Genomic DNA, 24,449 nt, shown 5'->3' with positions numbered 1-24,449 from the left:
TCTGGTTACATGTCCTCTGCCCCTGAAAGAGCACATGGCACTATTAATGATGCGATCTGAGCTGGTTATTCATATATTAGAACTGCTGTCACCGACTGGTGCCACAGGTTGGGTCAAAGTGCGGGTGACGCCTGGGATTTCCTGCAGGTCTCCATCCCAGTCAGAGGGGATGTCACCCTGCCCCCTGGAGCCGCCCAGCCAATGGGAGGTCTCCCTGGATTATCACGCTGTTATAAAGCCGGCTGGATGCTGAGGCTCCGAGACCAGCGTTCCTTCTGTGCCGTCGCCAGTGACCCGTCAAACAGGAAAAACTCACGCAACAAGTGCTCGGCTGAGAAGGAAAAAGGAAACACAGAGAGATGGAGCCTTCCAAGCAGACGCACTACGGCCCCAGCGAGAAGAAAGACTGCGGGGAATGCGGCTCCGTGCTCAACGGACACTTTGACGGGAAGGCGAAGCGGCCGGCCGCCGGTGCCGGTGCCGGTGCCGGTGCCGGCGCTGCTCCGCCGGGCGCGGAGTCCGGCGCGCACAGAGCGACCTCCTCGCAGATGGAGAGCTGGAAGGAGGAGCGCACGCGCAGCGTGGAGGACAACGAGATGAGCCTGCCGTCGCTGGCCGCAGCCTACAGCACCATCCTGCGCGGACTGGGCGAGGACCCGCAGCGCCAGGGGCTCCTCAAGACCCCGTGGAGAGCGGCCACCGCCATGCAGTTCTTCACCAAGGGCTACCAGGAGAAAATTATCGGTGAGTTCCTAAATCCACAAAGCCGCTCAGAGGAGCCGGGATTTCCCTGCGCTCAACAGGTGTCGGGTCCGACGGAGCTGCGTTCATCCGAGGAGCGAAGAGGCGCTGGAAGGTTTTCATTCGGAGCGTGATTCGGTAAAAACTCTTGATGGTCACATGTTAATTAATCCAGATGCGCCGCAGCTGCTTCCTCTTAAACCCAATGGTTTTCTCCAAACTTTACCTGTTGGATGGTTCAGAGTGTGCTAAAAGATTAATTAGACTCATCTTAATTGTCACTCCGCACTTTCGGTAAATGGCTCTTTATACCAGCAGTTAATCTGCCGTGAACATGAAAGCACAGCTCATCACCGGTGAATGGGCTTTTTACGGAGTCCAAGGACAAATGTTAAAGGCTTAAAATGTTTGAACTACACATTTATTGTGAGGCTCCTGTGTTTGTTGATGTTTCTCAGTACATTGTGTACTTTCTGGTTTTTAGAAGTAAATGATCTTTTTGTCTTTGGTGCGTTTACACACAATAACATGAGAACTAAATGAATGAATGATTTTATTACCTGTCAAATTAGTATATTGCACAATGAAACCAGTCAAGTGTCAGTGAAGTTCACCAGAGTAAAACCTACTGCAGCACTTGATTATGACTATTTAATATTCCAATGAACCTGTAACACACGTGGAATAATCATTTCAGCAGACGTTTGTTTGACTTTCTCACACTTTGAGGCCACAGTGACAATGTGTTCTGTCCCAAACCTCAACCCGGTCTCATCTCCTCGGAGCTGCAGACCCGTGTGAGAAGCTTCAGGATCACTGAGGGTCCGAGCCGCTGGTTCTGCGGAGCGTTTGCTGACTCATGCTGAGAGGGAGGGGCCGCGTGGCTGCAGGTTGGAAGGGGTTCCGTCCACGGGGCCTGTGCTGTTCTGGAGTGGCTGAAGTTGGGGATCGGCCCCTCGTTCCCACAGCTCCATCTGGACATAGTTTGGCTGTTGTGGAGCCATTTTGCATTTTAAGCTAAAGGAAGGAATGCAGCAGGGTGAAAGGGAAAAATGTGAGGCCACCCTGTGAGAACATGTTGTGGAACTTCATGTTTAGGGTTTTGAAGGTTCCTTTTGGCCTCGAAGCGTCTACCTGACGCTCATCCTGGGTCTGACAGGGGGTGGTACAGATTCCATTGATCGTTTGCACTGTGTTCTGACTGGCTGCTGCAGGAGCCGCCCCTCGACTTGTTGAAAAACACAAACCTCCGTCTTCATGGAAAGTTGTAGAATTTTGACAGAAGTGTTGGCGTTCACCATGTGTAGGTCACGGGTTCAGCTTGAGCCTAAAATCCTCTTGTTGTCGAGCACATGACCAATAAAACTGATGGAAGTTATGCAGCGAATTCGGATCTTGTGATAAAAGAGCCACAGTTCAAATGTGGAGTTTGAAAAGCTAATTGTCAGAATTTGGACTATAGCTAAAATAGTCTCATCATCTTTAAACCTTATTTTTTAGGTTTGATTATAAACTCAGTAAAAATATTGGTTCTGACTTAAAATTCACGTCTGTGGCCTATGAGCTTGTTTCCACATCATTAACGTGTTGCTTTCACCAGAGCTTTGTAATAGCTTTTACTCTGCTGATTTCACTCCACCTGGAGGCCAGTTCTGTCCGTCCGGCTCCTTATTTATTTATTCTGGCACCTGAAGCCAGAGGACAAATACTGCTCTGAACTGCTGCCCCACCTCATGCTGTTTGATGGATCATCATGATTCGATGACTGCATTCATGTCCTCGCATGAAGACCATCATTCAGGTTTATAGTGATCTTCTAAAACGGGGGGTCCACTTATGAATGTGAGGGTGAAAGGTCAAAGCAGGCACAAGGTCAATCTGACTCCTGGTCTTGTTGCCACTTTACAGTGGTGAAGGTTTGATGGGAGAAGATTTAGGCGGCTCAGGGATCACGAATAAAATGAGTTTGAACACAAAAACAATGTAGAGCAGACAAACAAACGAAGGCACCGGAGCCAGTTTATCTCCAGCCTCCACCTGCTGCAGTCCCACAATAAGAGACTGAAGCAACAGGTCTCCGCTGACCTCGCTCCTCCTCCCTCCGACAGATAGCAGTCAGGAAATTAAAGCGCTGCGCTGAGAGCGAGAGGCATCTGTGTCGTCACAAACGGATAAAACGCTTTTTATTGAGCACCCGGCAACAGAAAAATGCAATAAGGCAGCAACAGGAAGCAGCGCGTGGCAGCAGGGCTAAAATTAGACGGCGCCCCCTGAGACACGGCCGTGGACGCGTGGACCGGGCCCGTCCAGCACCTCTGTGGGAGGGTGAAGCGAACGTGATAAACGCTTCACCTGCTCCTCTTCTGGTTTCCCACACAGACGTGCTGAACGACGCCATCTTCGACGAGGACCACGACGAGATGGTGATCGTCAAAGACATCGACATGTTCTCCATGTGCGAACACCACCTGGTGCCCATCTTCGGCAGGGTGAGCCCCACGCACGCACGCACGCACGCACGCACACACTGTGTGCAGAGCAAACCAACCGCTGTTGGATGAAGCCGAGCAGCCACCAACACGTCCAGCGCTTCATTTAAAGGCGTATTTCCAGCTCAACTCGTGAATATGTGGCTTTATCTTTAAACCGGAGAAGAGCAATCAGATTAGCAGACCTCTGTATCTTTCCTCCTGCTGCTTTGACATCATTACTCTCCCCCGAAGCCTGATCGGCCTCCTCCCTCTTTCTGGCTTTGTGTCCTGCTTCACTTATCCCTCCATCTTTGCCTGCAGGTGCACGTCGGTTAAGACAATGGGGGCCGAGTCTTTTCCATGGGTGTAAATGGGCTCTGATGACAGCAGTGAATCACACAGACACTTACCGCCTGTGCGTGCGTGTGTGTGTGTGTGGCCTCTTATCCATCCTCTCATCTGTCCGCCTGTCTGTCATGTGTGACTCACCAGAGGGACGCCGGCTCCTCCTCCTCTATTGTTGCTCAGGCAGCGTGCAGGTAGCCGCTGGCTGGTCGAGAGGCTGCATCCACGTTGGCCTCACAAGCTGCTTATTGCAGCCTGTCATTTACAGTCATGGGATCCGCTTGGAGACCCACGCGGAGGGGGGGGAGCAGCTGTCCGACTGGAGACGGGACTGAGCTGAGGCTGCGATCAGAGTAGTTAATTCAGAGTTGTCTGTTATGTTGAGAAAACTCTGCAGATTTGAATTATGAATTAGAAACGGAGGCTGAGAACCTCCACCTCCTCAGCCGTCGTCGCTCCCAGCAGGACCGTAAACGTGACGATCGCCAGCAGATCAGAGCCACAGCCGCCGCGTTTGATGTGGTCGTATCAGGCTGCGTCTGCACAAAAACACCGGCGGAGGAGGAGACGGAGATGTTTGCATGCTTGTTACCGCTGCCCTTTCTCTCGTCTCGTCGCCAAATTGCATCTGACATTTGAGTGGCGTGTGTGTGTTGGAGCCTGCAGCCATCTACAGCAGCGAGACGCGTCTTCCTCAACTGTTGCTCGCTCACCCGTCCTGCTCTTCTCTCTCTCTCTGCAGCTGTGTAGTCGTATTCCAGCTCAGCCCAACTCTAAAGTCTTAATCTGCATCGTGAAGCAGCAAAATGGCTCCTGCAGCACGTTTGATGTTTAATTGTTCTCTGCTGTAGGTTCACATCGGCTACCTGCCCAACAAGAGGGTTCTGGGTCTCAGTAAACTGGCCAGGTAAGTGTGTGTGTGTGTGTGTGTGTGTGTTCCCTCTGGGCAGTGTTTAGTCGACCAACATAAAGGTGTAAGTGTGTTTAAGCTGATTATTTCAATATATGTTTGTATGTGTACTCCTGTAGAATCTGATCCCACTGACCCCAATACCCTCAGGCTAATCCTAACACCCTGTACTAACCCCTTACTGCACGCACACACGCACGCACACACACACACACACACCACACACACACACACACACACACACACACACACACACACAACAGCTGTCAGTCACAGTTTAAGGCTAGACTAAAAAAAAAAAAAAAAACAACTTTGTGCTGATTGGAATTTTTCTGTCAGATTTAAGTTAATACGGGGCCTGTAAGGGAATTTCCAACATTCTTTTTAACACATGAAGCAAAAAAGCAGTGAAAGCACTGTTTCTGGTGTCATGTGACTAAAGATTCTTCATTCATGCATTCATTCTTGCGTGTTGGATACCAGGAACCGCTCCTGCTGTTGCCTGTGGGGTCTCATGAGGTTTTACTGGGGTCAGCTTTGTCTAAAGTCGTTTGGCTCAAGAAGAAAAGCAGCTGGTTCAAGTCAGAGCAGGTCATTTCTACAAATCGGTTCATTTCTCATCAGACGAGGAAACCGCCTCGTTTTACTTTCAGGTTGGGTTGAGCTGGTCCACAGTAATGACCGTATGAATGAGCTGATGATGGATAATTTGCTGTCCAATCGGGTCCTGGCTCTGACTCACGTTTGCAGCCATTGCGTTAGAAAGTGGCGACGTACAAACAAGCTTCCCGTCTCCAGCTCATCACCGATGCCTCGGTCCTCGTCTGCCACGGATGTGAGGCCGTCCGAGTGCGTTTCAGCACAACAGCTGATGTCCTGTCCAGACAGTCGGTCTGACGGCAGCAGCCTTGATGCCACAACTGTAAAGAACCATGCAGTCACTACAGACCGAGGAGGTCTATTTTATCATAAGTGTATTATCAATGGCTGCTGTCAGCTAAAGGTCACGTGAGTGAGTGAGTGAATTTATTGGTTTTCACACCTGATAGTGAGGTGAGTAATAACAGACCTTTTACTTGCATATGTGGTGGCGGTCATGCATTTCACACCCAGGCCTTCAGTGACTCTTTGGCAACACATATGACTAATTATTCATTTAACAAAAAACAGATTATTTGCACTTTGTTCAAGAATATGCTACAGCAAAACAATTGCTGGAACGTATCAGAATTTAATTTTACATTTCATTATTTTCGTCTTTTTGTGTTACCATTGATTTAATACTAAAACAAAATGACGTATTAAAAATCAAATGCTTGCATTTACCAACAGGGATCTCCTCCATAGCGCCTGCTTCTTTCAAAATAAAATCCACCCTCCTTTGTTTTCTCAAAGTCTTCAACGGTTCTGTGCGGCCGAGCTTTGCTTCCCCCGTGAAACAACTTAATGTAACAAACCCAGTTCCACCAAATCCACTTCTCAGAAGCTGTGGGCCGCTTGTACCGAACGTAGTTGCTCGTCTGAAAATGGCGGACAGCGCCTTTCTCTGCTGGTTCGCTAGCACAGCGTTTGCCGGTCTCTTCCCTCACAGTCCAGCTTTTTGTGAAAGGTTCCCCTTGAAAATGTCGTGGCAAGAACGTCTGCAGCCAAATCTGTCTCTTCTCCTTCAGCCATTGTGACAGAAATACACCAGTAACTGTTGGAACGGTTTCCAACGGTTTTCTTAACTAACAGTTTGGTTAAGAAATTGTGCACGTGCCGCGTTTCAGGCGCTTACGTGTGATCATCCAATCACAGGACGCCTGCGTGTCACGTGTGCAGCGTAAAGGAAAACAGACTACGGACAATTATTTTACCCACAGATTAAACGTACTCAGAGCAGTGACTGTATGTGTAGGTCAGCAGATGGGGCTTTACTGGTTCTGACCCGCCACTACATGTGATAAAAGGTCGTGTTTCTGGATACTTCCACCATTAACGCACGCTCTTCTCCTCAGGATCGTTGAAATCTACAGCCGTCGGCTACAAGGTATGGAGGAAACCTCTGCATTCGCGCTGATTCCGTCTGATTCCGTTTCGCAATCGACCGTCTAACGTGGCCCCTGTCTATCTGCCTGTCTGTCTGTACGTTCAGTCCAGGAGAGGTTGACCAAACAAATTGCCGTGGCGATCACCGAGGCCCTGCGTCCCACCGGAGTGGGCGTGGTCATCGAGGCCACGTGCGTATATTCACAGAACTTCCGTTACTTCCGCTCCTGTCATTTCATTGTGTCTAAGCGGCTCTGACCCGTTTCCTCTACTTCGTCCTTCTGCAGTCACATGTGTATGGTGATGCGGGGCGTTCAGAAGATGAACAGTAAGACTGTGACCAGCACCATGTTGGGCGTTTTCAGGGAGGATCCAAAAACACGCGACGAGTTTCTGACGCTGATCAGGAGCTGAGGATGAAGGTCCTCCTCCTCCTCCTCCTCCTGTTGCCTGGGGTTACCTCCGCCCACGTGAACCAGCTGACCAGCTGTCGTGTGTGTGTGTGTGTGTGTGTGTGTGTGTGTGTGTGTGTGTGTGTGTGTGTGTGTGTGTGTGTACACACTTGCGGTTACATCGAATTGGGGCCCAAAGAACCCGTTTTCCTACCAAAGTGGGGACCTGTGGCCACTTGTGGGGCCCTTTGGCTGGGCCCTACAACTTTGAAGGCCTGTTTGAGGGTCAAGATGCGATTTTAGGGTTGAGGTTAGAATTGAGTTTTGGTTTGCATTAGAGCAAGGGTTAGACATCTGCCTTAGTTGTGATGGTTAGGGGCTAGAGGAGGCATTATGTGAATGGGGAGACCCCACTTTGATGTAACTGCACGGGTGTGTGTACGTGTTTCCATCCCACCAAAGGCAGTGATATGGTGTTTACTTAGTTTTCAGTCATTTTATTCATCCGTTAAGGTGAAACAGTACCTGGCTGATTTCTGCCCCTGGAGATTATTAGAGGCTGTTGAACAACGTGTTTGCTTTTGCATGACAGGACAGACGTTGTCCCTCATATCTTCGAGGTCAATGACTTATTTAAACATTTGATTAATGAGTAGCAGGCTTACATAAAGGATCAAACAAAACCATCAATGACCCAGATGAAGATCTCTCCTTCACCTGACCTTTTCCCCTGTGGCTTTAGTGGGTATTTTCTTATGTGTCACAACATCCTGTAATTTGATTTTTAGCACTAGCTGAATGTCAGATCCCAGAATGCAGCCCCAAAGTCAGCAGAGGACAGTGGAATCAAAACCTGAACCAAGGGGCTCCCAAAGATCCTCTGTCAGAGGAGAGGTCTCACATCTTTATCAACAGAAAATCCCATTTATTTAGCCTTTTTTGATCCCCTGTCTAAAATCTGTTTTTCAATGGTTTGACACTAACTGTCTTAAGGTTCGTCCTCAGATGTGTAGATAAGGGGCTAAACGCAGACTGAAGAGAAGAGGCTGCCTCTGACCGGATTCATTTGGACATTTTATTGTTCCAGTGAAGGTTCTCATGTTTGTGCCAACACGCCTCTCAGCTAAAACCAAAAACTACCATGTGGTGACGTTGTGACACTCACCACAGCTGGAAACCAACACAACCGCAGTTTCCACAGGAGGTTAATGAAAAGTGCATGTTAGAGGATTATTTTTTTAAATTCTTGTGGCATATTTTTGCATTTCAATGTATCATAATGTCCCCGGACACGTATTGGGAGTTTTTAACTGGTGCAATGTGGTGACTGAAGTGTATTTGTGTATGTGTGATGGAGGAGTGATGAGTGCTAACAGCTGTGATGTTGTTCTTGTGGCCTTGTTGAGAAGGAGCCTGTTCTTTGGCCTCTTCACCATCATTGTCACTTTACGTACTGTGTCCATTTCAAAGACTTTTTATTCAAATAAAAATATATGGCAGCAGTTATCATGCTTTGGGACATTTCCTTAGGGATTCCTAAGGGTTTTTGATGGAATGGTACATATCTACCCATATGAAGAGGAAACGTACAGACATGACCATGACTCCAGACAACCTCAGCTGCAGCACTGAATCATCACTGACATCCTGTATTACTGGAGCAGCTGTGTCATCACCTGCCTCACTCAGGTAACCTTTCACTACATTTTATTTTAACACACAGGATTTCTGAAACCCACTTTTGCTGTTGAGACTGAATCAGAATAAGACACAACAGAGGAGTTACAGCTTTTTTTCTTTATGTATACTGGGGCATGCCAAGTCACAGCATTCTGGTACGTAGCAACAAAATTACAGCACATTTAAAAAAAAAAAAAAAAAAAAGTATTTAGACACGCACACACGTCCTCACACGCATCCTCACAGCCACGCAGCCATTGCTCATTTATACAAATCAGAATAATTCATCACTTCATATCAGCATTAAGAAGTACCTACAGAGTACAGATAGACACACGGCCGCTCCCGGCCACGTTCACAGCGCACAGACTGCAGCTGAATGCAGTCAGCAATAAAACTGGGGCTCAACATTTTAGGAAAAGACAAACCATAAACAATAAACTGGATCTTACTGTAAAGCTTGATTAAGTTTGAGTAGGAGAGCACTGATCCCATATTAACTTTGGGGAATATTGAGAAACAAACCGGTGACAAATCGAAGCCTTTCATGTGAACGTGGCCTGACAGCTGTTGCCGAATTTATCCTGTACTGTAACTTTGCAGTTTTGAAAGTCCACATTAAACATTTGCATTTAGGGTAAATGTCTTGAGTACAAAAAAGGCACTGCCATTTGTTATTCTAAATATGACCTTTCCAGCCTTGTGCATGCAGTTTTAAAATATAAATTACATCTTATGCAATTTTAACATTTTATTTTTTCTGTATTTTCTGCAGTTTTTTGTCTTTTTGTGTGTTTTTTTACTATTAAACATACAATAATCTTTTGTCAAATATATACGTAAGCCTGCAGTCAATACAGGACATCGGCTCTTTGATAAAATAAAACTAAATGTAAAGGAGCACAGTCAAGCGGTAACACTTTGTTACAAAAATGGTGCTGCAGAAGTGTAAAAAACTAAACACAAAGGTCTTGGCATCCCATACTGACAAAAACTGTCTAAACTATGAAAATCAAAAATAAAAGCTATAAAAGAGCATATACACTCTGACTTAAAATACATGAAATGCTTTTTGGAATAACAAGACATTTTCTAACTGTTAATGCTGCAGCATGCACAGTGTTAGACACCCGGACACCAACAGCTGATATGCATTTAGATCTAGCATTTGGTTTAAAGAGATGTGTAATGATGCCACAGGTGCGTCAACGACGACTCCCGCACGAGAGGCCAATGCTGTAAATTTGTACTAAATACAAAACTGCCTCTCAAATTACTTCTTTAATACTGTCAGTACTTTTAGGATTAGTGTTTGTACACACAGAAATCATTCTCCTGAACTTTGAACACTCGTGTAAGTCAAAAGTCACATGAAAGTAAAAACAATAAACAAATACGGTTTCAGTTTTTTTTTTACCAGCTTATAAAAAAAACAGGTTGAAGGTTGGTTCAACTCTTTACTCTTCCCTGTTTAAACACATCCCATTAAATGACCTAACAACACATTTGTGGTAGTATTAAAACACTGATTCCTCTACCCTGCTAAAATAGAACATGAACCCATTGATCATTTGGAATCAATCCCACATGTATCTTCCTGTTTCCTCAAATATTCTCATTCTGAATATTTTCATAGTCATGTGTGCTGCCGGCCACCGACAGGGAGGAAAACGGGACAGTACACAAACTGATGCACTGTGGAATTTGGATGTTTTCATGGGCTTTACCCACAATAGATATAATGCACATTTCTGACAATGGTGTCATTTAAACTGACATAAATAAAAATCCATCAGCCTCTACCAATGGACCAGTCTATTTTCTGGTCTGCCAAACTCCACAACAGCAACAGAGTTGTGTTATTTGCCGACATTGTGAGTTTTGTAACTGAATCCGAACCGACTGACACAGAAGCGTGAAGTAATCTCAACCCAACACTGGCAGATACGAACAAAATTATAGATCAACAACAGCAACAAAAACAAAAGTAACATAACAATAACTACAATAACTAAGTTAATATTTGAGATGTATGTATGGTCACCAGCCATAACATGTTAACACATAAAGTACTTTAAATAATAATACACCTAAATGCGTAAAACTATCACCTCTGCAAAAAATGTGAAAAAAAAGAATAAATAATTCTATCTACTTTAAGTACTGATTCATATGGCAGTGACACTCAAAGAGTCTGAATACAATGAGATCCCGATGCTGCCTCTCACTGAGGAGCATCAAAAATGATGTCATGGTGGTAACATCAGTTCCCCATGAAGGATTAAAGTCACATTCATGCTTTGGTGGAGTCTTCATCTTCATTCACAGACGTAGATGGTGCTCGAGCTGCTCTTAAGAGCAGGAAACCAACAGTTTACACATAGAGACAAAGTCTGGGAAACAAACACAGCTGTCAACTGTGGACTGTTCACCTGAATGCAGTTCAAGATCATTATTGCTCTATTCAAACCGCTAGGATTAGAGCTGCACTAGTCACCTAACTGATTTCCCAGATTGAGAAAAGTCATGTTGATGTTGCAGGTCTGTGGAAAAACTAACCTACAAAAGTGAAAGCAGACACTTTGTGCTGAAGCTTGTTTGATGTGTCCAGACTGAGAAAGCTATTAAATCTTTGTAATGATAAAGTCTAATCTAAATGTATCTGTCAAATGTTGGCATGGTCCTTTAACTGTGACAAAACCAAGTCAATCAAGGTCAATGAGATACATCTGTAGCTTCATCTTTGCCATCTGGGGAGAGAAACTCCACACTCTCACCTGCTCTGAGAAGTTGAACTTCTAAACTTTACTCATCATATGAAGTGTAGAATAAAAGAGAATTTAAGCTATACAAATAATAACTAATAACTCTTCCAGGTTAAAACTCTCAGCACACGTTCAGGTGTTTTCCTAATTAGCTTATTGTCATATATTCTCTGAGTAAAGCCATTAAGAAACAGCCTAACCATGAAGCTTTGAAGAAAAAAAAGGAAAAGAATTCCAATGTAGGCGTGCACTTACAGAAGAGAAGACTATCTTTGGGAACATCACTGCAGACAAGACTAACACAGCACAGACGTTTCCCAAATTTCCCCCATTATGATTAATACTGTGCCAGCATACGTCCGCTGTCTGTGTCTGGCCAGCAGGTGGAGGTAAGCACTGATGAGACAATCTCTGGGAAATCCACCCTTCACAGATTGACAGTGTGAGATTCCTTTGTTTCAATGTCACTGCGGACTGAGCAACATGGTGGGAAACCAAACTGACCTTGTGTTTATTCCACATTTCACAAGCTTGCTTTCCTCATAGAAAGATATCTAGTTGTAACATGCAGCTTAACACATCACCCTGCTTTAAAAAACAACGAACTACACTATATACCCAGTATCTGAACATGCAGACAGATCCCACTGACTATACAAACATAATAATGTTCCACGGAAGCATTCAAATAAAGTACATTTCCATGTATTGTGTCTACAAGAGCTCTGGATTCAACGAGTTCACACAGTACAGGCTCTGAAGCCCAACTCACCTGCTCCTACAAACACTCACATAAACAGTTCTTCCTCTCATCTTCAGCGGATCAAAGGTCCTGCCTCTGATGTCCCTCTCCTTTAAACATCCGCTTCCCTTTCCACTAACACTTCTGATTCTGATCCTTTTCTCTTCCACTTCCTGTTTCTTTCTCTACATCACATCATCTACATCTTCCGCTTTCCCTCTTCACACATCTGCTCCGTCTCCTCCTCTCTTTCTCGAACTCACTTGTTAAATGTTGAAACTCTTGGCTGATAAAATAAAGAGTAAGCACATTTGTTGTAAACTACCTGGATGGCTGCTCATGGGACATAAAGCTGGTAGACAACCAGGGCTTTACAGAATACTTCAGAATTCATACCTAAAACATTTTGTACCCTCTGAAGTAGCATCATCATGTAAACAATAATTAGAAAAAAAATCATGATGTTTTTCCACCCACTATGGAGCTAAACAGGACAAGCCAAACGTCCTTCTGCATCCGTGTTGCTCTACTTGTCTCACCTTCTTTCTGGATGTGAGGTACTGTTTAGGATTGAAAAGATGCCACGAGCTGTGGTGGATGTGCAGGGAGCAGACGGGGCCTCGGTCTCGCTGTGTGGAGCCACAGGCCACATTCTCCCTTCTGCTGGACCGAACTGCAGTGCTGCCCCAGGCCACCCCCGGGTGGCGCTGTTCACCCACTGTCCAATCTGTGTGTCATGCTCTTCTTCCTCTTGCCTCATCCAGATGCAGGTAGCTGTGAGCACACTGGCAGAGCAGAGTGCTTTTCCAGCCCGACGCACGGTGCCAATGCGATAGTTAGTGTTAGCCGTTTGATGGTTGGTGCTCTTGTGTTGCTTGGATCCCGCCCGGCCCTCTGATTGAGCTACACCGTTGGCTACAGGGAGGGGGGATGGGAGGACTGGTGACCTTAGGGTGACATATCAAGAGAGAGCCTCATGAACATGCGCTGTCCTGCTGTTTGCATTCAGGTCCTCATTTCATATGGTTGATGTACGGTCAGCACCATCTAGAGTAGAACAGGAAAAAGGAGAAAATGCATCAGGGTCTATAATCAGTAAAATCACCAACAAGTGTAAATGCAGAATCACAGTCCTAATGAGGATACAAGTGGCAACAATACACAGTGAAAGGGTCGTCAGCCTCCAGCGTTAACCCTTCTGTGTGTTTCACCAAGAACAAACTGACAAAGTCTAACTTTTGAGGGGAGGGCCAGGATGAGCAGATCTTAGAGCTCCAACATATGGGTGCAACTTTGTATAAACAAAGCAGACTGTCTCAACAACATTACTATTACTTGTCTGAAATTTAGGATGAAAATATTTGCTAAATAATTTTAAATCTTGTGGCTTTGTGATAATTAGCCATCCTGGTTTAGTTGCTTGATTCCTACTGACTCTACTGACGGTGATGGTTGCGCTCTTTGTGAAAATGGATATTTTCCAGTTTTCGTGCAACTGAATCTGATCTGAAGTGTCGTTGTGATCGTACTGTGCCACAGACTGTTTGTAAAGAGGGCCTGAAGCTTTTCTGACTAGGTAAACAGCGAGGGGGCCAGGGCCAACACAGCCGCTGTGAGGGAGCAACACATCTGTCAAAATACAGATAGAGAACAACAACAGTCTGACATCTGTTGCCTCTGGTGTGGCTGAAGAGGAAAATGTCATCAGGATACGCACTGGTGGACACTTTTAATCCATAAAAATAAGAGCTCCTCCACACCCATGGAAATACCCTTGTCCTGTGAGTCATGAATAATTTATAATGATGCAATTGGTTGATCAGATCTGATCTTCTGCCCTTCACCTGCTCAGTGTTGTTAGCGATGCAACTGCTGGTTACTATTGTGATCAGTTTTGTTTTTGTTACGCCAGGTTTTTGTTAGGGAAGATGTGAGATTCGTGACATAGAAAACAGTCTGCTTTGGCTACAGGTACTGTATGTTCCTTAAGTTCCATGTCTGGATGTGCCATTTAAAATGCAGAAGTATGATTAAGGAGTTCCTTCAGTACAGCACACTTCTTGATTTTGCTAGCCAGTTTGGCTTTCCACCTAATACACACTCTCACAGTCTACGCCTAACACACACAAAGCAGCACTTGTGAACGGTTCTGTGAGGCCCACTGTCCCAACCTCAGTCGACTTTTGGAATGGGAGGAGTTGGTACTGGCTTTAACCCAGACCAAAGTTCACAGCATGTGAATGTTGTGCACGCCCTGGACGTGACTAAGGTTATGGTCACACCAGGACAACACTGATATTTAAATAGTCTCTTAATTCTCTATCAATTCTAGTTTTTCAATGAACAACATTTAAAATAATGATGATGAAATAGAAGCTGTGCGTTACCTCCGAGCGCGTGCTCCGTCATACTGAGACACAAAGACTCAAGGCGATTGTTGATGTCTGGCTCAGTCACTGGTAACTGAAGGTCTGTGCAGTGACAGAAAAGCAGCATCAGTACGAGTGACTACACATATTCAGCACAAACAAAGAGAGAACATTACACAACAAATATATGACTGTGATCACATTCATTTTCATGTTCAAAGTAAACTAATAATAATAATAATAATAATAATAATAATAATGATAATAATAATAATGTCATACAGGTATGACTTTTTCCCATTCGGTACAAAACAGAACAACTGGTGACTGAGCTATAGTCAAATCTGCCTACTGACGGCTAGGGCTTAAGCTCGTTTCATGTTTTTGCCCAGCAACTCATTCTAGCTTCTCGGGCCTCGGCCCGATCTTAACTCAGACCTTAGCCTGATCTTTAAGACAGGCCGGCCAATGAAAATCCCTTGCAGCCAGAGAGAAAAGCTGAGTGAGGCCCAGTAGGCCACAGCAGGCTATTTATAGGATCCAGTCATCCAACCCCCACCTCCTGTACACAGACTGAGAAACACACAAACACACACTGATAAAAAAAAAAAAAACTGTACACACACACTTTCAGAACTATGTCCCTTTTATCCATTGACTGCGATGGAGAAGTAAATATTACAGATATTTACATAGGGAGCGAGGGGCTGTAGGGTGTCTCAGGCCAAGATGCAGACATAGCTGTCCTTGAGGGTGACTGCTGTGTTCATGACTCGGCAGAGTTTTCAGAGAAGGACAGATGGAGGGATGGCAGGCAAACAAGGGAGGAGAGAGAGATGTGAAAGCTAGGAACGAGAGAATCAGGAAGAGGAGGAAGGGAAGAAGAGTGGGCCGGGGCGCCCCATCCTCGCTGCACAAAGGACCTCATTGTACGACTCCTCAACTCTTTCCTCTCTCCCATACAGTCTTGCTCCACCTAACTTCCCTCCTCCCAGTGTTTTTTAAATTTGTTTTTCCTCTTCGCTCTAAAAACAGATACTACTGCTGTGTATGTGTGACAGGGCAGAGGAAGCCGCAGCTAGTCCTATTACTGTGCGCTGGTCCCAAGGGACAATGTCCAGTTAGCAGAGGCAACTAGAGGTCACTCTGCCTGGCGCCGATGGTTACCATGACCCAGTCTGTGTGGACACTGTGAGTGGAGGCTGGGGATTTTTAATGGCGATGACAGGACAGCACAAGTCAGAAAATGTCCTATGGCTCTTACTGTCAGGCCAATATTCTGCATTCCACATGAAAGAACACCACGAATGTGATTAAACCATGTGGAAGAAGCGAGCCAAGGTGGAACATAACGCGAGTGCTGTGTGCATACACATGCGTCTCCTTACCGGCCTGTTGGTACATAACCATGGTCTGTGGTGTGGTGTGAACCGGCAGGGAGCGGGTCCGTTGCACAGAGCTGTGGGTCCTACTGGGCATGCTGTTGCTTCCTCCAGGGTTGGCGAACCACAGCCCCTGATGAGAACATTTTCACCATTATATTCATTTCTAAACATGCAAAATCAAGACAAGCATCCACCACATTGGTAGAAAATCCTAATGTCCATATAATTAAAAACATTTTTACCAAATACGAAAAAAAAAAAAAAATTATGTTTAATAGAGCGTGTGCGTGGAATTTGCAGGTTCAAAGATGCCAGGTTCAATCTGAAGATGAACACACACTCCTTCAGTTGCACACTGTAACTGTAACCATTTATTCCCTCCTTTATACCGTGTGCCCCTCCCTCACCTCTTCACAGTCCTCCAGTACTGCAGGCCAGGGAAAAACAGGAAATGCCTGTGCACTGTTCTCACTGCCTCTAACTGGCTCTCTCACTCTCATACATTCTCATACAAACTCTCTCACTTGTTGCTCCTCCTCCTCCAACACTACAGCTACCTCTCCCAAATGATGACTCACATATTTTATTCCCACCCTCCTTCTCCCTCTTTACGCATCCACTCCACTACCCCACACAAGAAGGCAGAGTGTGAGGGAGGAACTAAGGTATTTCCTTCCATTGTGAGGGACGTATGAGTGAGCGAGCAGGAGGGATGGAGCGGTTTCTTATGAACTAGGTCAGGCTGGATCAGAGTGTGCCAGGATGGTTCTGAAACAGCTCCACAGCTCCTCCTGTTTCAGTGTTCGACACTGACGCAGGGCCTCTGGTATGTGGGGTGACCTGCCTACGAGTTCCAGCCACCTCACTTCATTCGCCAAACACCACTGCTGCTCCCGTTCTTTTCCCCACATTTTTTAATCATGGAATAAAATGCGTATTACAGACAGGATACGTGCTCAAGAAGGAATTTTGTGGCTCAGGTTATTGTAAATTTCCCAGAAGATATTATTACACATTTCAACATGTACAATCACAGTCTGTCTTTTTGTGCATGTAAACCAAAACCAATCTACTATCTTTTCATAGTAGGCTTTTTAGGAAGCATGAGTTTAAGTCTGCTGTGCCATGTCGCTTTACAGGTGGACGCAACCTCCTGTAGTTCGACCCACCTGTCTCCCTTGCTTGGGACCAGTGGGTGTGCTGCTGGAGCTGCGAGGTGTGGGTCCCAGCAGCCCTCCGCTGCCCAGCAGGTTCAGCCTAGCACCAGGCAAGCTCCTAGAGGGCATCTGAAACTGGCGAAGGCTCCTCCTGGCCGACACGCTGCCCCCAACACAGCCAGTGGTGGGGAGAGAGTTGGACTGGCCAAAGCGGCTGCAGTAGAACAAAACAGAAAGTGAAGTCAAGATTTATGTAAAATAACATTGCTGTCATTCTGATTATTTCTTTTGTGTATAGATCAGCATTAAACAAGAACCAGTGCCAAGAACTACATGGGAGTTAAACTCAGCAAAAAACTGGCTGCTGTTGCCTACAGGCCTGATTCAGACTGTGACCCACTCATTTAGTCATTCACATGCAAAAATCACAAGTCTTCCTGTTTAAGTGTGTCACCAAAAGAGTAAGTGAACATTACTCAGGTGTGCACCTCCTCTGAGGTCGGTAGCCTGCTATATCAGGGAGCGCTTTCCTGGGAATGGACCGGAACAGCCTCTGGACCTGTTGTTTCCATGACAACAACCTCTTCTTCTGTGTTTCAGTGAAGGACTGGCAGCGAGAGGAAGAAATTGCAAATTAGTTACTAACATGCAAAATAACTAAATATTCTGAAGACCAGCATGGAATCTGCAGAATTCTGCAGCAATGTATACTGTTACATCTGGTTTGCACTAAGTGGGACCATCGTTTGTTTTGCAACAGTAAGATGACCCCAAACACACTTCTAGGGTATGTATGGCCAAAAAGGAAAGGGGTGGAGTGCTGCAGCAGATGGCCTGGCCTCTACAACTGCCCAATCTAAAACTGACGAAGATGTGAAAATTGATATGTTTTGCTTCAAAAACCTGTAGGACATGCTGTGTACTGTGCATATAACGAGATGAAAAGCAAACGTGTTTCAACATGCACATACCTCATGTATAAGGCACTTGTCAATGAGTTGTAAGTAGGAGCTGATGTTGTCTTCATCTGACCTTGATACCAATAGCTGGGTACAAACTGGGGATGACACAGATCATACACGCATTAAATCAAACTTAAGCCCCTCTCAACCTATAAAACGAGCCCAACTGGGCAGGGGCTTACAGCTTACCTTTGCCCATGGCACGCGTGAACTGCCCAGGCAGATCCCCCTCTGCGATGATGCTTGTGCCCGACTCTGCCTCCCCGTTGCCGCCCCCAATCAGATGAGAGCCCGGGGCAGCATTCTTGTCCCCAGGACTCAAAAGGGGGCGCTGCAGGGAGGCCTCCTCACTGCCACTGAAAGCCTTGATAGGTGTCATGACCATCTGGTGGAGCTCCTGCAGGGGACCGCGCAGGTTACTGCCTTCCAGCACATCCTGGACAAATGAACAGCAGAAGCAATGAAGAAGGGAAATAACTGAGAGTAACAAACGAAGCACATCTCAAAGAATTAAACAAAAAAGGAGGTTTTGTTTCACAGATCATTAGATAATTGATCAGACAGATGTAGCATTTACAAAACATAAGAAAACAAGACAGCCAACTCTTCATTTTAATAGAGCTACATAGAAAAAGACAGGAGGGGAAAGTTTAAGTAACTAAAGTTACAGTAAAAATGTATGTGTCTAGTTCTCCTTCATTACGTTTGTCCATGTACATCACATTTTCCTTCCTCACACTCTTTACAGAGCAACACTGCACATGAGTCTGTGTAAACCAAAAATACCAAGCAGCTGGTGTCTCGTTTCCCTAGCGGTGCAGCAGTGGCAACTCCTAAAGTGAAGCCTTGGCGAAAAGGCCGAGCCTGAATTTAGCTGGACCGAGAAGTTCCTCCAGTGGTTTGGCGTTGAGCCTGATTGTATCGCTTTGAAGAGTGAATAGAGGGATGAGGGAGTCAGATGTGTGTAAATTTGGAACCCAAAACTCTCCTTCCTGCGTTAGTTGTTCCCTCAGCTGCGATCAGAGATTTCACTATTATTACTCTCTACACACAGACACCGAGTCCTTGAATGAGAGGATGAGGTTTGTGTGAAGAGGTAGGCAACTGTAGTAGATTCAGGACTTTAACTTTTTCAAAGAATTCACACAAGACGCAGTGATACGGTTTACATTCTGACCTTTTCCAGGCTGCGCAGAAGGTTCTGCCTCTCTTTGAGCTTTTGGATGCTGATAACAATCTTGTGTCTTGCTCCTTTTGTGACCTTCTGTTGGAGAAAAAATTTTTTTTTACACAACTCGTAACACATCCAATAATTTTTTGAAAATGTTATATTAAATATTAAGACTGATTTAGTGTATTAAATATTAGTTTTGTCATTGTAGAGTTGTACTACGTTCATTTTAGCCCCGTTATCTGAACTCCAGTGTCTTTAAATTTAAGCAAAGCTTATGCTGAATTTATGTCAACAGCAGCTTTTTGACGTGACCTACATAATTACAAGATATGGCAGTTTATGCAACACTAGTACAGAGCCCCGACTTGTTTCTGCCCTGCTATGCACCTCGACCACATACTTTACTGTTAACATCACGTCATGTATGAATAACTGAAATGGTTCATCTGTGAGGTAGTTTACCTGCATATGACAACGCTGATTCAGTTAACAACAAAGGTTACAACAAAGAATTAAACTGGAACTATCATGCATATGTATACACAATATAAACCTGTGCCTCTAGCTGATCCTCAGTCAGTGACAGCATCTCGTCGTAGTTCATTGTGGAGAACAGTGTGGCGTACTTATGGAGACGGAGACTCTTGAGCCACGATGGAACATCTATGGGGTAGAACACACACTCATTTTAAGCTGTCGTTTATTGTGTAGGTTTTTAGCCACATAATACATTGAAATCATTTGTTTCTATCTTCATTTTACATGAAAACCTCAGCAGCAAAATTTGCAAATTTAAATGAATGCAACACTGCAGGACCTGACCGTACTCACCCCTCATGCCACTGCCCTCTTCGTGGAAGGAACTGCGATGCAAACCTGAACCTACGCCTAAGACGGCCTCCTCCAGATGCTCACTGCCTCCACTGCCAGAGGAGGCAATACTGCTCTGTGGTGAGAGAGGCGCATGGTCTGGGGCCGGGCCTCTAGCAGAGCGTAAGTCCTCCTGGGAGAGCCAGACATGACCCAAAGGCTGGTTGCTGGGCCCACTTATGGGAGGAGTAAGGGACACAGAGCGCTTCAGAGGGCTGTGCTGCTGGCTGGTACCTCCACTTGTCAGGACTGCAAGACAGAATTAGGATACATTACTGTGTACATGCAAATCAGTCACAACATTAAAGCACCAAAACATTATCTTATGAAAGTAACAATGACAGGTGCCTTTAACACGTGTCACTTAAATGCATTTAGCAGGATACAGTAATAAACCCTGCCAAATTATTCAGGAACTGGTAGAGGAACTGCATCCATTTGCCAGGAGATTCATAACATTTTACTGCTTCCCTAGACACTGAGGGTCTAGACAGACCCTCTTAAGACCCTGTGCAGGCCAGAAATACAAGGCCACACCAAGTGTCTGCAGTGCCTCCGAGCAGTTCTTGTGGCACAAACAGCCTACATAATGTCAGGCAATGTAACTTTGTGGCTGAAATATTAACTGCAACAGAAAATGCTCCTCAGGAAACTACATTTGGTTCATCAACTTTCATTTCTGCATTTGCATCTTCATATGTTTATCAAAAGTCTCAAATCACAAGAGCCGTGTTTAAGTAGGATGTGACTCGGCAAAATTAGTATATTTATCACACTAAAAGAGGTTATTAGTAAAATGTTGTTGTGATGCATATGCAGGTTCTTTCCAGTCTGATAAGTAGTACGTGGTTGCATGTTAACCATTAATGCTTCACCACTGTCATTTTCACCTTGTTTCTGTAATTAGTTAAAATGAGAGTTCCTCATGATGAAGTTATGATGGACACCTGCTTTGATCAATACAGTCACTGAAACGTTAGCTCTAGTCCTGGCTGTGATGTCTCTGGCCATAGGAGATAACCAGAATAAAAAGGTGAGGAGCCACAGAGCTTTTTGTGTCGCCACTCTGACGGGGTGAGCTGCCACCAACACTCCAGCGTCTCTCCTCCTTCTCCTATATGCGGTCCGCTTTCTGTTATGTGCTATGTATAGGACTTCATGGACCCTGTTTAAAATAGGTGCCCAGCTAACATTACAAGTTCCAGTCCCTAAATATTAGCCATTTCCCCAAAATACAGTCTCCCACAAAGGCTGCCTTACAAGGGAAAGGGTCGATTTGCTGCGGCTTGGACTGAGGCTGAGGGTGTGAGGGTGGGATCTTCTGGATGTTCTAGTCACAAACAGTTTGATGGGGAAGGTATCCTCCTGAAACCATCCTCATCATCATCATCCCCTGATGAGCAGAGTGAGGCCTACACACAACTGTAAATATATAAAAATCTAGGTCTTAGCAGCTAAATCTATTGATTTGTGAATGAATGGGAAAATAATGGGTCAGAATATATGCCAACAACAAGAATAAAGCTAATTTATCATTCCTGTATTTAGCACTTACTTAATATCCACACATCAGTTTGCTTGTCGCCTATTCAGTGACACTACAGGTTCATTATGTCCTTGTCAGTGACAGAGGTGACTCAAGTCTATCAGCTGTGTAATCCTGAGGTCTTTTGTGTAGGCCTGAGGTTGCTGGTGGTCAAAAATACAAGAGGATCTTTCTTGGAGCAGTGAGCGGGGCTTTAAATGTGTCTTTATTTATAAACCCTCAGCTGTTTCTTTCATCTCCCAGAAAAAAAACAGAGCCCCCTTGCATTCTTGTCTGGAAATATCCTGCTCTGACGATAGTTATGTTCAATTTCAACAGCCCTGTGCGTTGTCTTCCATCTAGCACAGCTTACGAGTGTCGTTGCTGTGTTCAGTCCACTGTACATAATGTGTGTAGTACCTGTGGCATGAGCCTCCCGGATTAAGAGTGTTCTAAATATAGTCTTTAATTACAAGTGCTAGAGCATTTAAGTGTCCGCTGTCTTACAGTTATTATTATATTAAAGTATAAAACAACAATTTCAGGAAATGGAGTTGCCACTGTACAGTACTGCTTGAGATTCACCAATCAAGGTATTGTATAATTGTGCGCAATTGTACAGAGAACAGATGGGATTTTGCTTACTAATGTTACTGCCTCCACCAGTTCCAACTGTGTTGATGGTTGTCGGCACAGATGATGATGGGTAGAGAAGCAGGTGCCCATTCTCACAGCCCTGTTGCTGCTGATGCCAACCTCCACCGAGCCCTGAATCCCTGGAGCTCTGCCACCCATTGAGGCGGTCATCTGAGCCATAACGCTGCTGGTGATGCAAAGAGTACAGATTGCCTGATGAAGAGGAGTTAGTTGAGGAGGAGGATCCTGACGAGGTGAGGGTGGATGGGGGTGTAGACTGGGGGTGGTGGTGGTGGTGGTGGTGGTGGTGGGGCCCAGCAGGAGGAGGCCTTTCCAGCGAGTCTCCCCGGATAGCGGCCCTCTCCTCCAGGTGGTTAAGCCAAAGTGCCAGAGCAGAGCGGTCCTCCAAGGAGGTGGCGGGGTGGATCAGGGCGTAGGACAGGAGCTGGCGGGACTCCTCCAGGTGACGGCCGTGCTCAATAGTGTGAGCCAGAATGCGGGGCAACAGGCGCATGTATTCACCCTTGGCTTCCACGTTGCCAGGTTTGAGTAGTGGGAGATGGGTGAGGACCAGAGAGATGACCTGCTCCTTAGACTCGCCTTGCCACTGGCTGATTACTCCTATAGGAGACAACAAACAAATAACACAATGCGGAGTGTTGCAAATCAAGAACCCACCATTTCAATTCAATAGTGCTCAAATCCATTGCATCAATCTGTGATTATACAAATACACATCTCTGTAGGCTACTAATGGTGGTTGCACAACTCCGTACATAACCTCGAGGTCACACAGCTCTATTGTGGTTTAAGTTAGTAGGCACCCTAACCCATTCCAAACATCATGAACCAGAGCTATAGATACCTACAGGTCAGAGAAACAGCACAAATATAGACAGGACACAACCAGACCCAGGGTGGCTTCAGGGGACGTATCTGACTTTGTGAATCTGATGTCTAGCTACTGCTTTTGAATCAGACACATACTAAGTCCAGACTCCGGTGATGTAAGAATATCTGCCCTGTCAGTTGGACAGCTGACAGGCTTCATGCTCACTTACTAAGCCTAAAAGATTCAAAAATTGAACAATGAGAGTGTAAAAGGTGTCACATCTTTGCTGCGAACATGGATGAATCAGTCATTTATGCATCCTACTGCATTTGCTAATAAAGTAATCACATGTGATGTTGTATCATCCGTTTCTTGTTAAAATATTCTCTGTATTACAGCATCCACAGTCTCATCCAAACAGGAAGGCAAATGACATTTTAATTGTTTAATGTTCAGCCTTCATGGGACAATATTTACACTTTTATATGTCCAACATTTATTATAACACTTATTTACATCTGCCTCATATTTCAAACCTAAACACACAGCAAACAACCTTGTTTTGGCAAATGCTTTAAGGAGAGACCGTATTTACACAATTTACAGTTACTATCACGTTGATTATATGGTTTATAAAAATATCTTGGCATGTCATGCCTACCAAGATAAGGTTTGAGAGTAGCGTCCCACATCAGACAATCTGACAAAATGAACGGACTTCAGATCCTTGTTAGAAAGTTCGAAGAGACAAACTAGCGAGAACTAGGCAAAGATGTCCCAATCTTCAGGAGACGGTCTTTGCTGTTAGTGACAAAAAGCAGCAGAACAGGGGAGCTGGAAAAGAAAGGCTGAGGTAGAGAAGGAGCTTGAGAGGGAGGGGAAATAATAAATGAAGGGAGGGAGCCAGTGTGTGAGGCGAGCCAGGGAGTTACTCCACACTGCTCCAGGGATGATGTAATTCTTCATTCCTTAGAATGAGGCAAGACTCAGTCCATCCACAAGGAATTTTTCCATGATTAAAACCATTTTCCAAATGGAAAACATTAGGATTTGACACACAAACCCTTATAAATAATAAAGATTACAGATGTAGAGGTTTAGGCTTTGCCATTGTCTGACTGTAAAAGGATCCAAAGTTTCAAGTTCATTGGCAGGTTTGACTGATCACAGATAACTGAGAGCAGAAAGGGGCTTCACATTGTGTAGACTCAATAACTGACTGGTTACAACAACTGTACAACAATAATTAGAGCCAGGTATCCTCTGAGACAGCACACCTACTGATGTTATCACAGTGACAACAAACGCATCTCCTGTAACAGCATTCAAGCATCCACGTTAATGTGGGTGTCTGTGCTGTGTGGCCTCGATAAGGTGTGTGCAGTCAGCCAGGACTTTTGGCTTTTAATTGGTTGAAAACATCTGATCAAGGTAACCAGCAGTGGGTGGAGCTGTTAGCCATGGA

General features: G+C 45.2%; 2 protein-coding genes across 4 annotated transcripts in view; one reads left to right on the top strand and one right to left on the bottom strand.

The window, feature by feature from the left end:
* Positions 1–359: 359 nt before the first annotated feature.
* On the top strand, positions 360–8,393 carry gch1 (GTP cyclohydrolase 1). Its single transcript, XM_029143932.3, has 6 exons — positions 360–744; positions 3,121–3,230; positions 4,409–4,464; positions 6,465–6,496; positions 6,602–6,686; positions 6,783–8,393. The coding sequence occupies exons 1-6, from the start codon at positions 360–362 to the stop codon at positions 6,907–6,909; spliced, it is 795 nt and encodes a 264-aa protein (XP_028999765.1). The 3' UTR covers positions 6,910–8,393.
* A 276-nt stretch (positions 8,394–8,669) lies between these two features.
* The window catches only part of samd4a (sterile alpha motif domain containing 4A), a 27,892-nt gene continuing 12,112 nt past the window's right edge, over positions 8,670–24,449 (bottom strand). For 2 of the 3 annotated variants that reach the window (XM_029143920.2, XM_055507232.1), the window contains exons 3-13: positions 22,162–22,773; positions 19,953–20,240; positions 19,675–19,784; positions 19,125–19,211; positions 18,137–18,383; positions 17,957–18,042; positions 17,462–17,592; positions 16,998–17,199; positions 15,832–15,958; positions 14,462–14,545; positions 8,670–13,121 (exon numbers count right to left, since the gene is read on the bottom strand). In XM_029143920.2, the coding sequence (XP_028999753.1) occupies positions 13,093–13,121; positions 14,462–14,545; positions 15,832–15,958; positions 16,998–17,199; positions 17,462–17,592; positions 17,957–18,042; positions 18,137–18,383; positions 19,125–19,211; positions 19,675–19,784; positions 19,953–20,240; positions 22,162–22,773 (2,003 nt within the window). In that variant the 3' untranslated portion in view covers positions 8,670–13,092. The remainder of the gene's footprint in view (positions 13,122–14,461; positions 14,546–15,831; positions 15,959–16,997; positions 17,200–17,461; positions 17,593–17,956; positions 18,043–18,136; positions 18,384–19,124; positions 19,212–19,674; positions 19,785–19,952; positions 20,241–22,161; positions 22,774–24,449) is intronic. The other variant, XM_029143923.2, reaches the window with a different exon arrangement.

Source organism: Betta splendens, chromosome 3, assembly GCF_900634795.4.
Source record: "Betta splendens chromosome 3, fBetSpl5.4, whole genome shotgun sequence".
Classification (NCBI taxonomy): domain Eukaryota; kingdom Metazoa; phylum Chordata; class Actinopteri; order Anabantiformes; family Osphronemidae; genus Betta; species Betta splendens.
The sequence above is the reverse complement of the archived record's forward strand: the minus strand, read 5'-3'. Positions and strand labels throughout refer to the sequence as shown.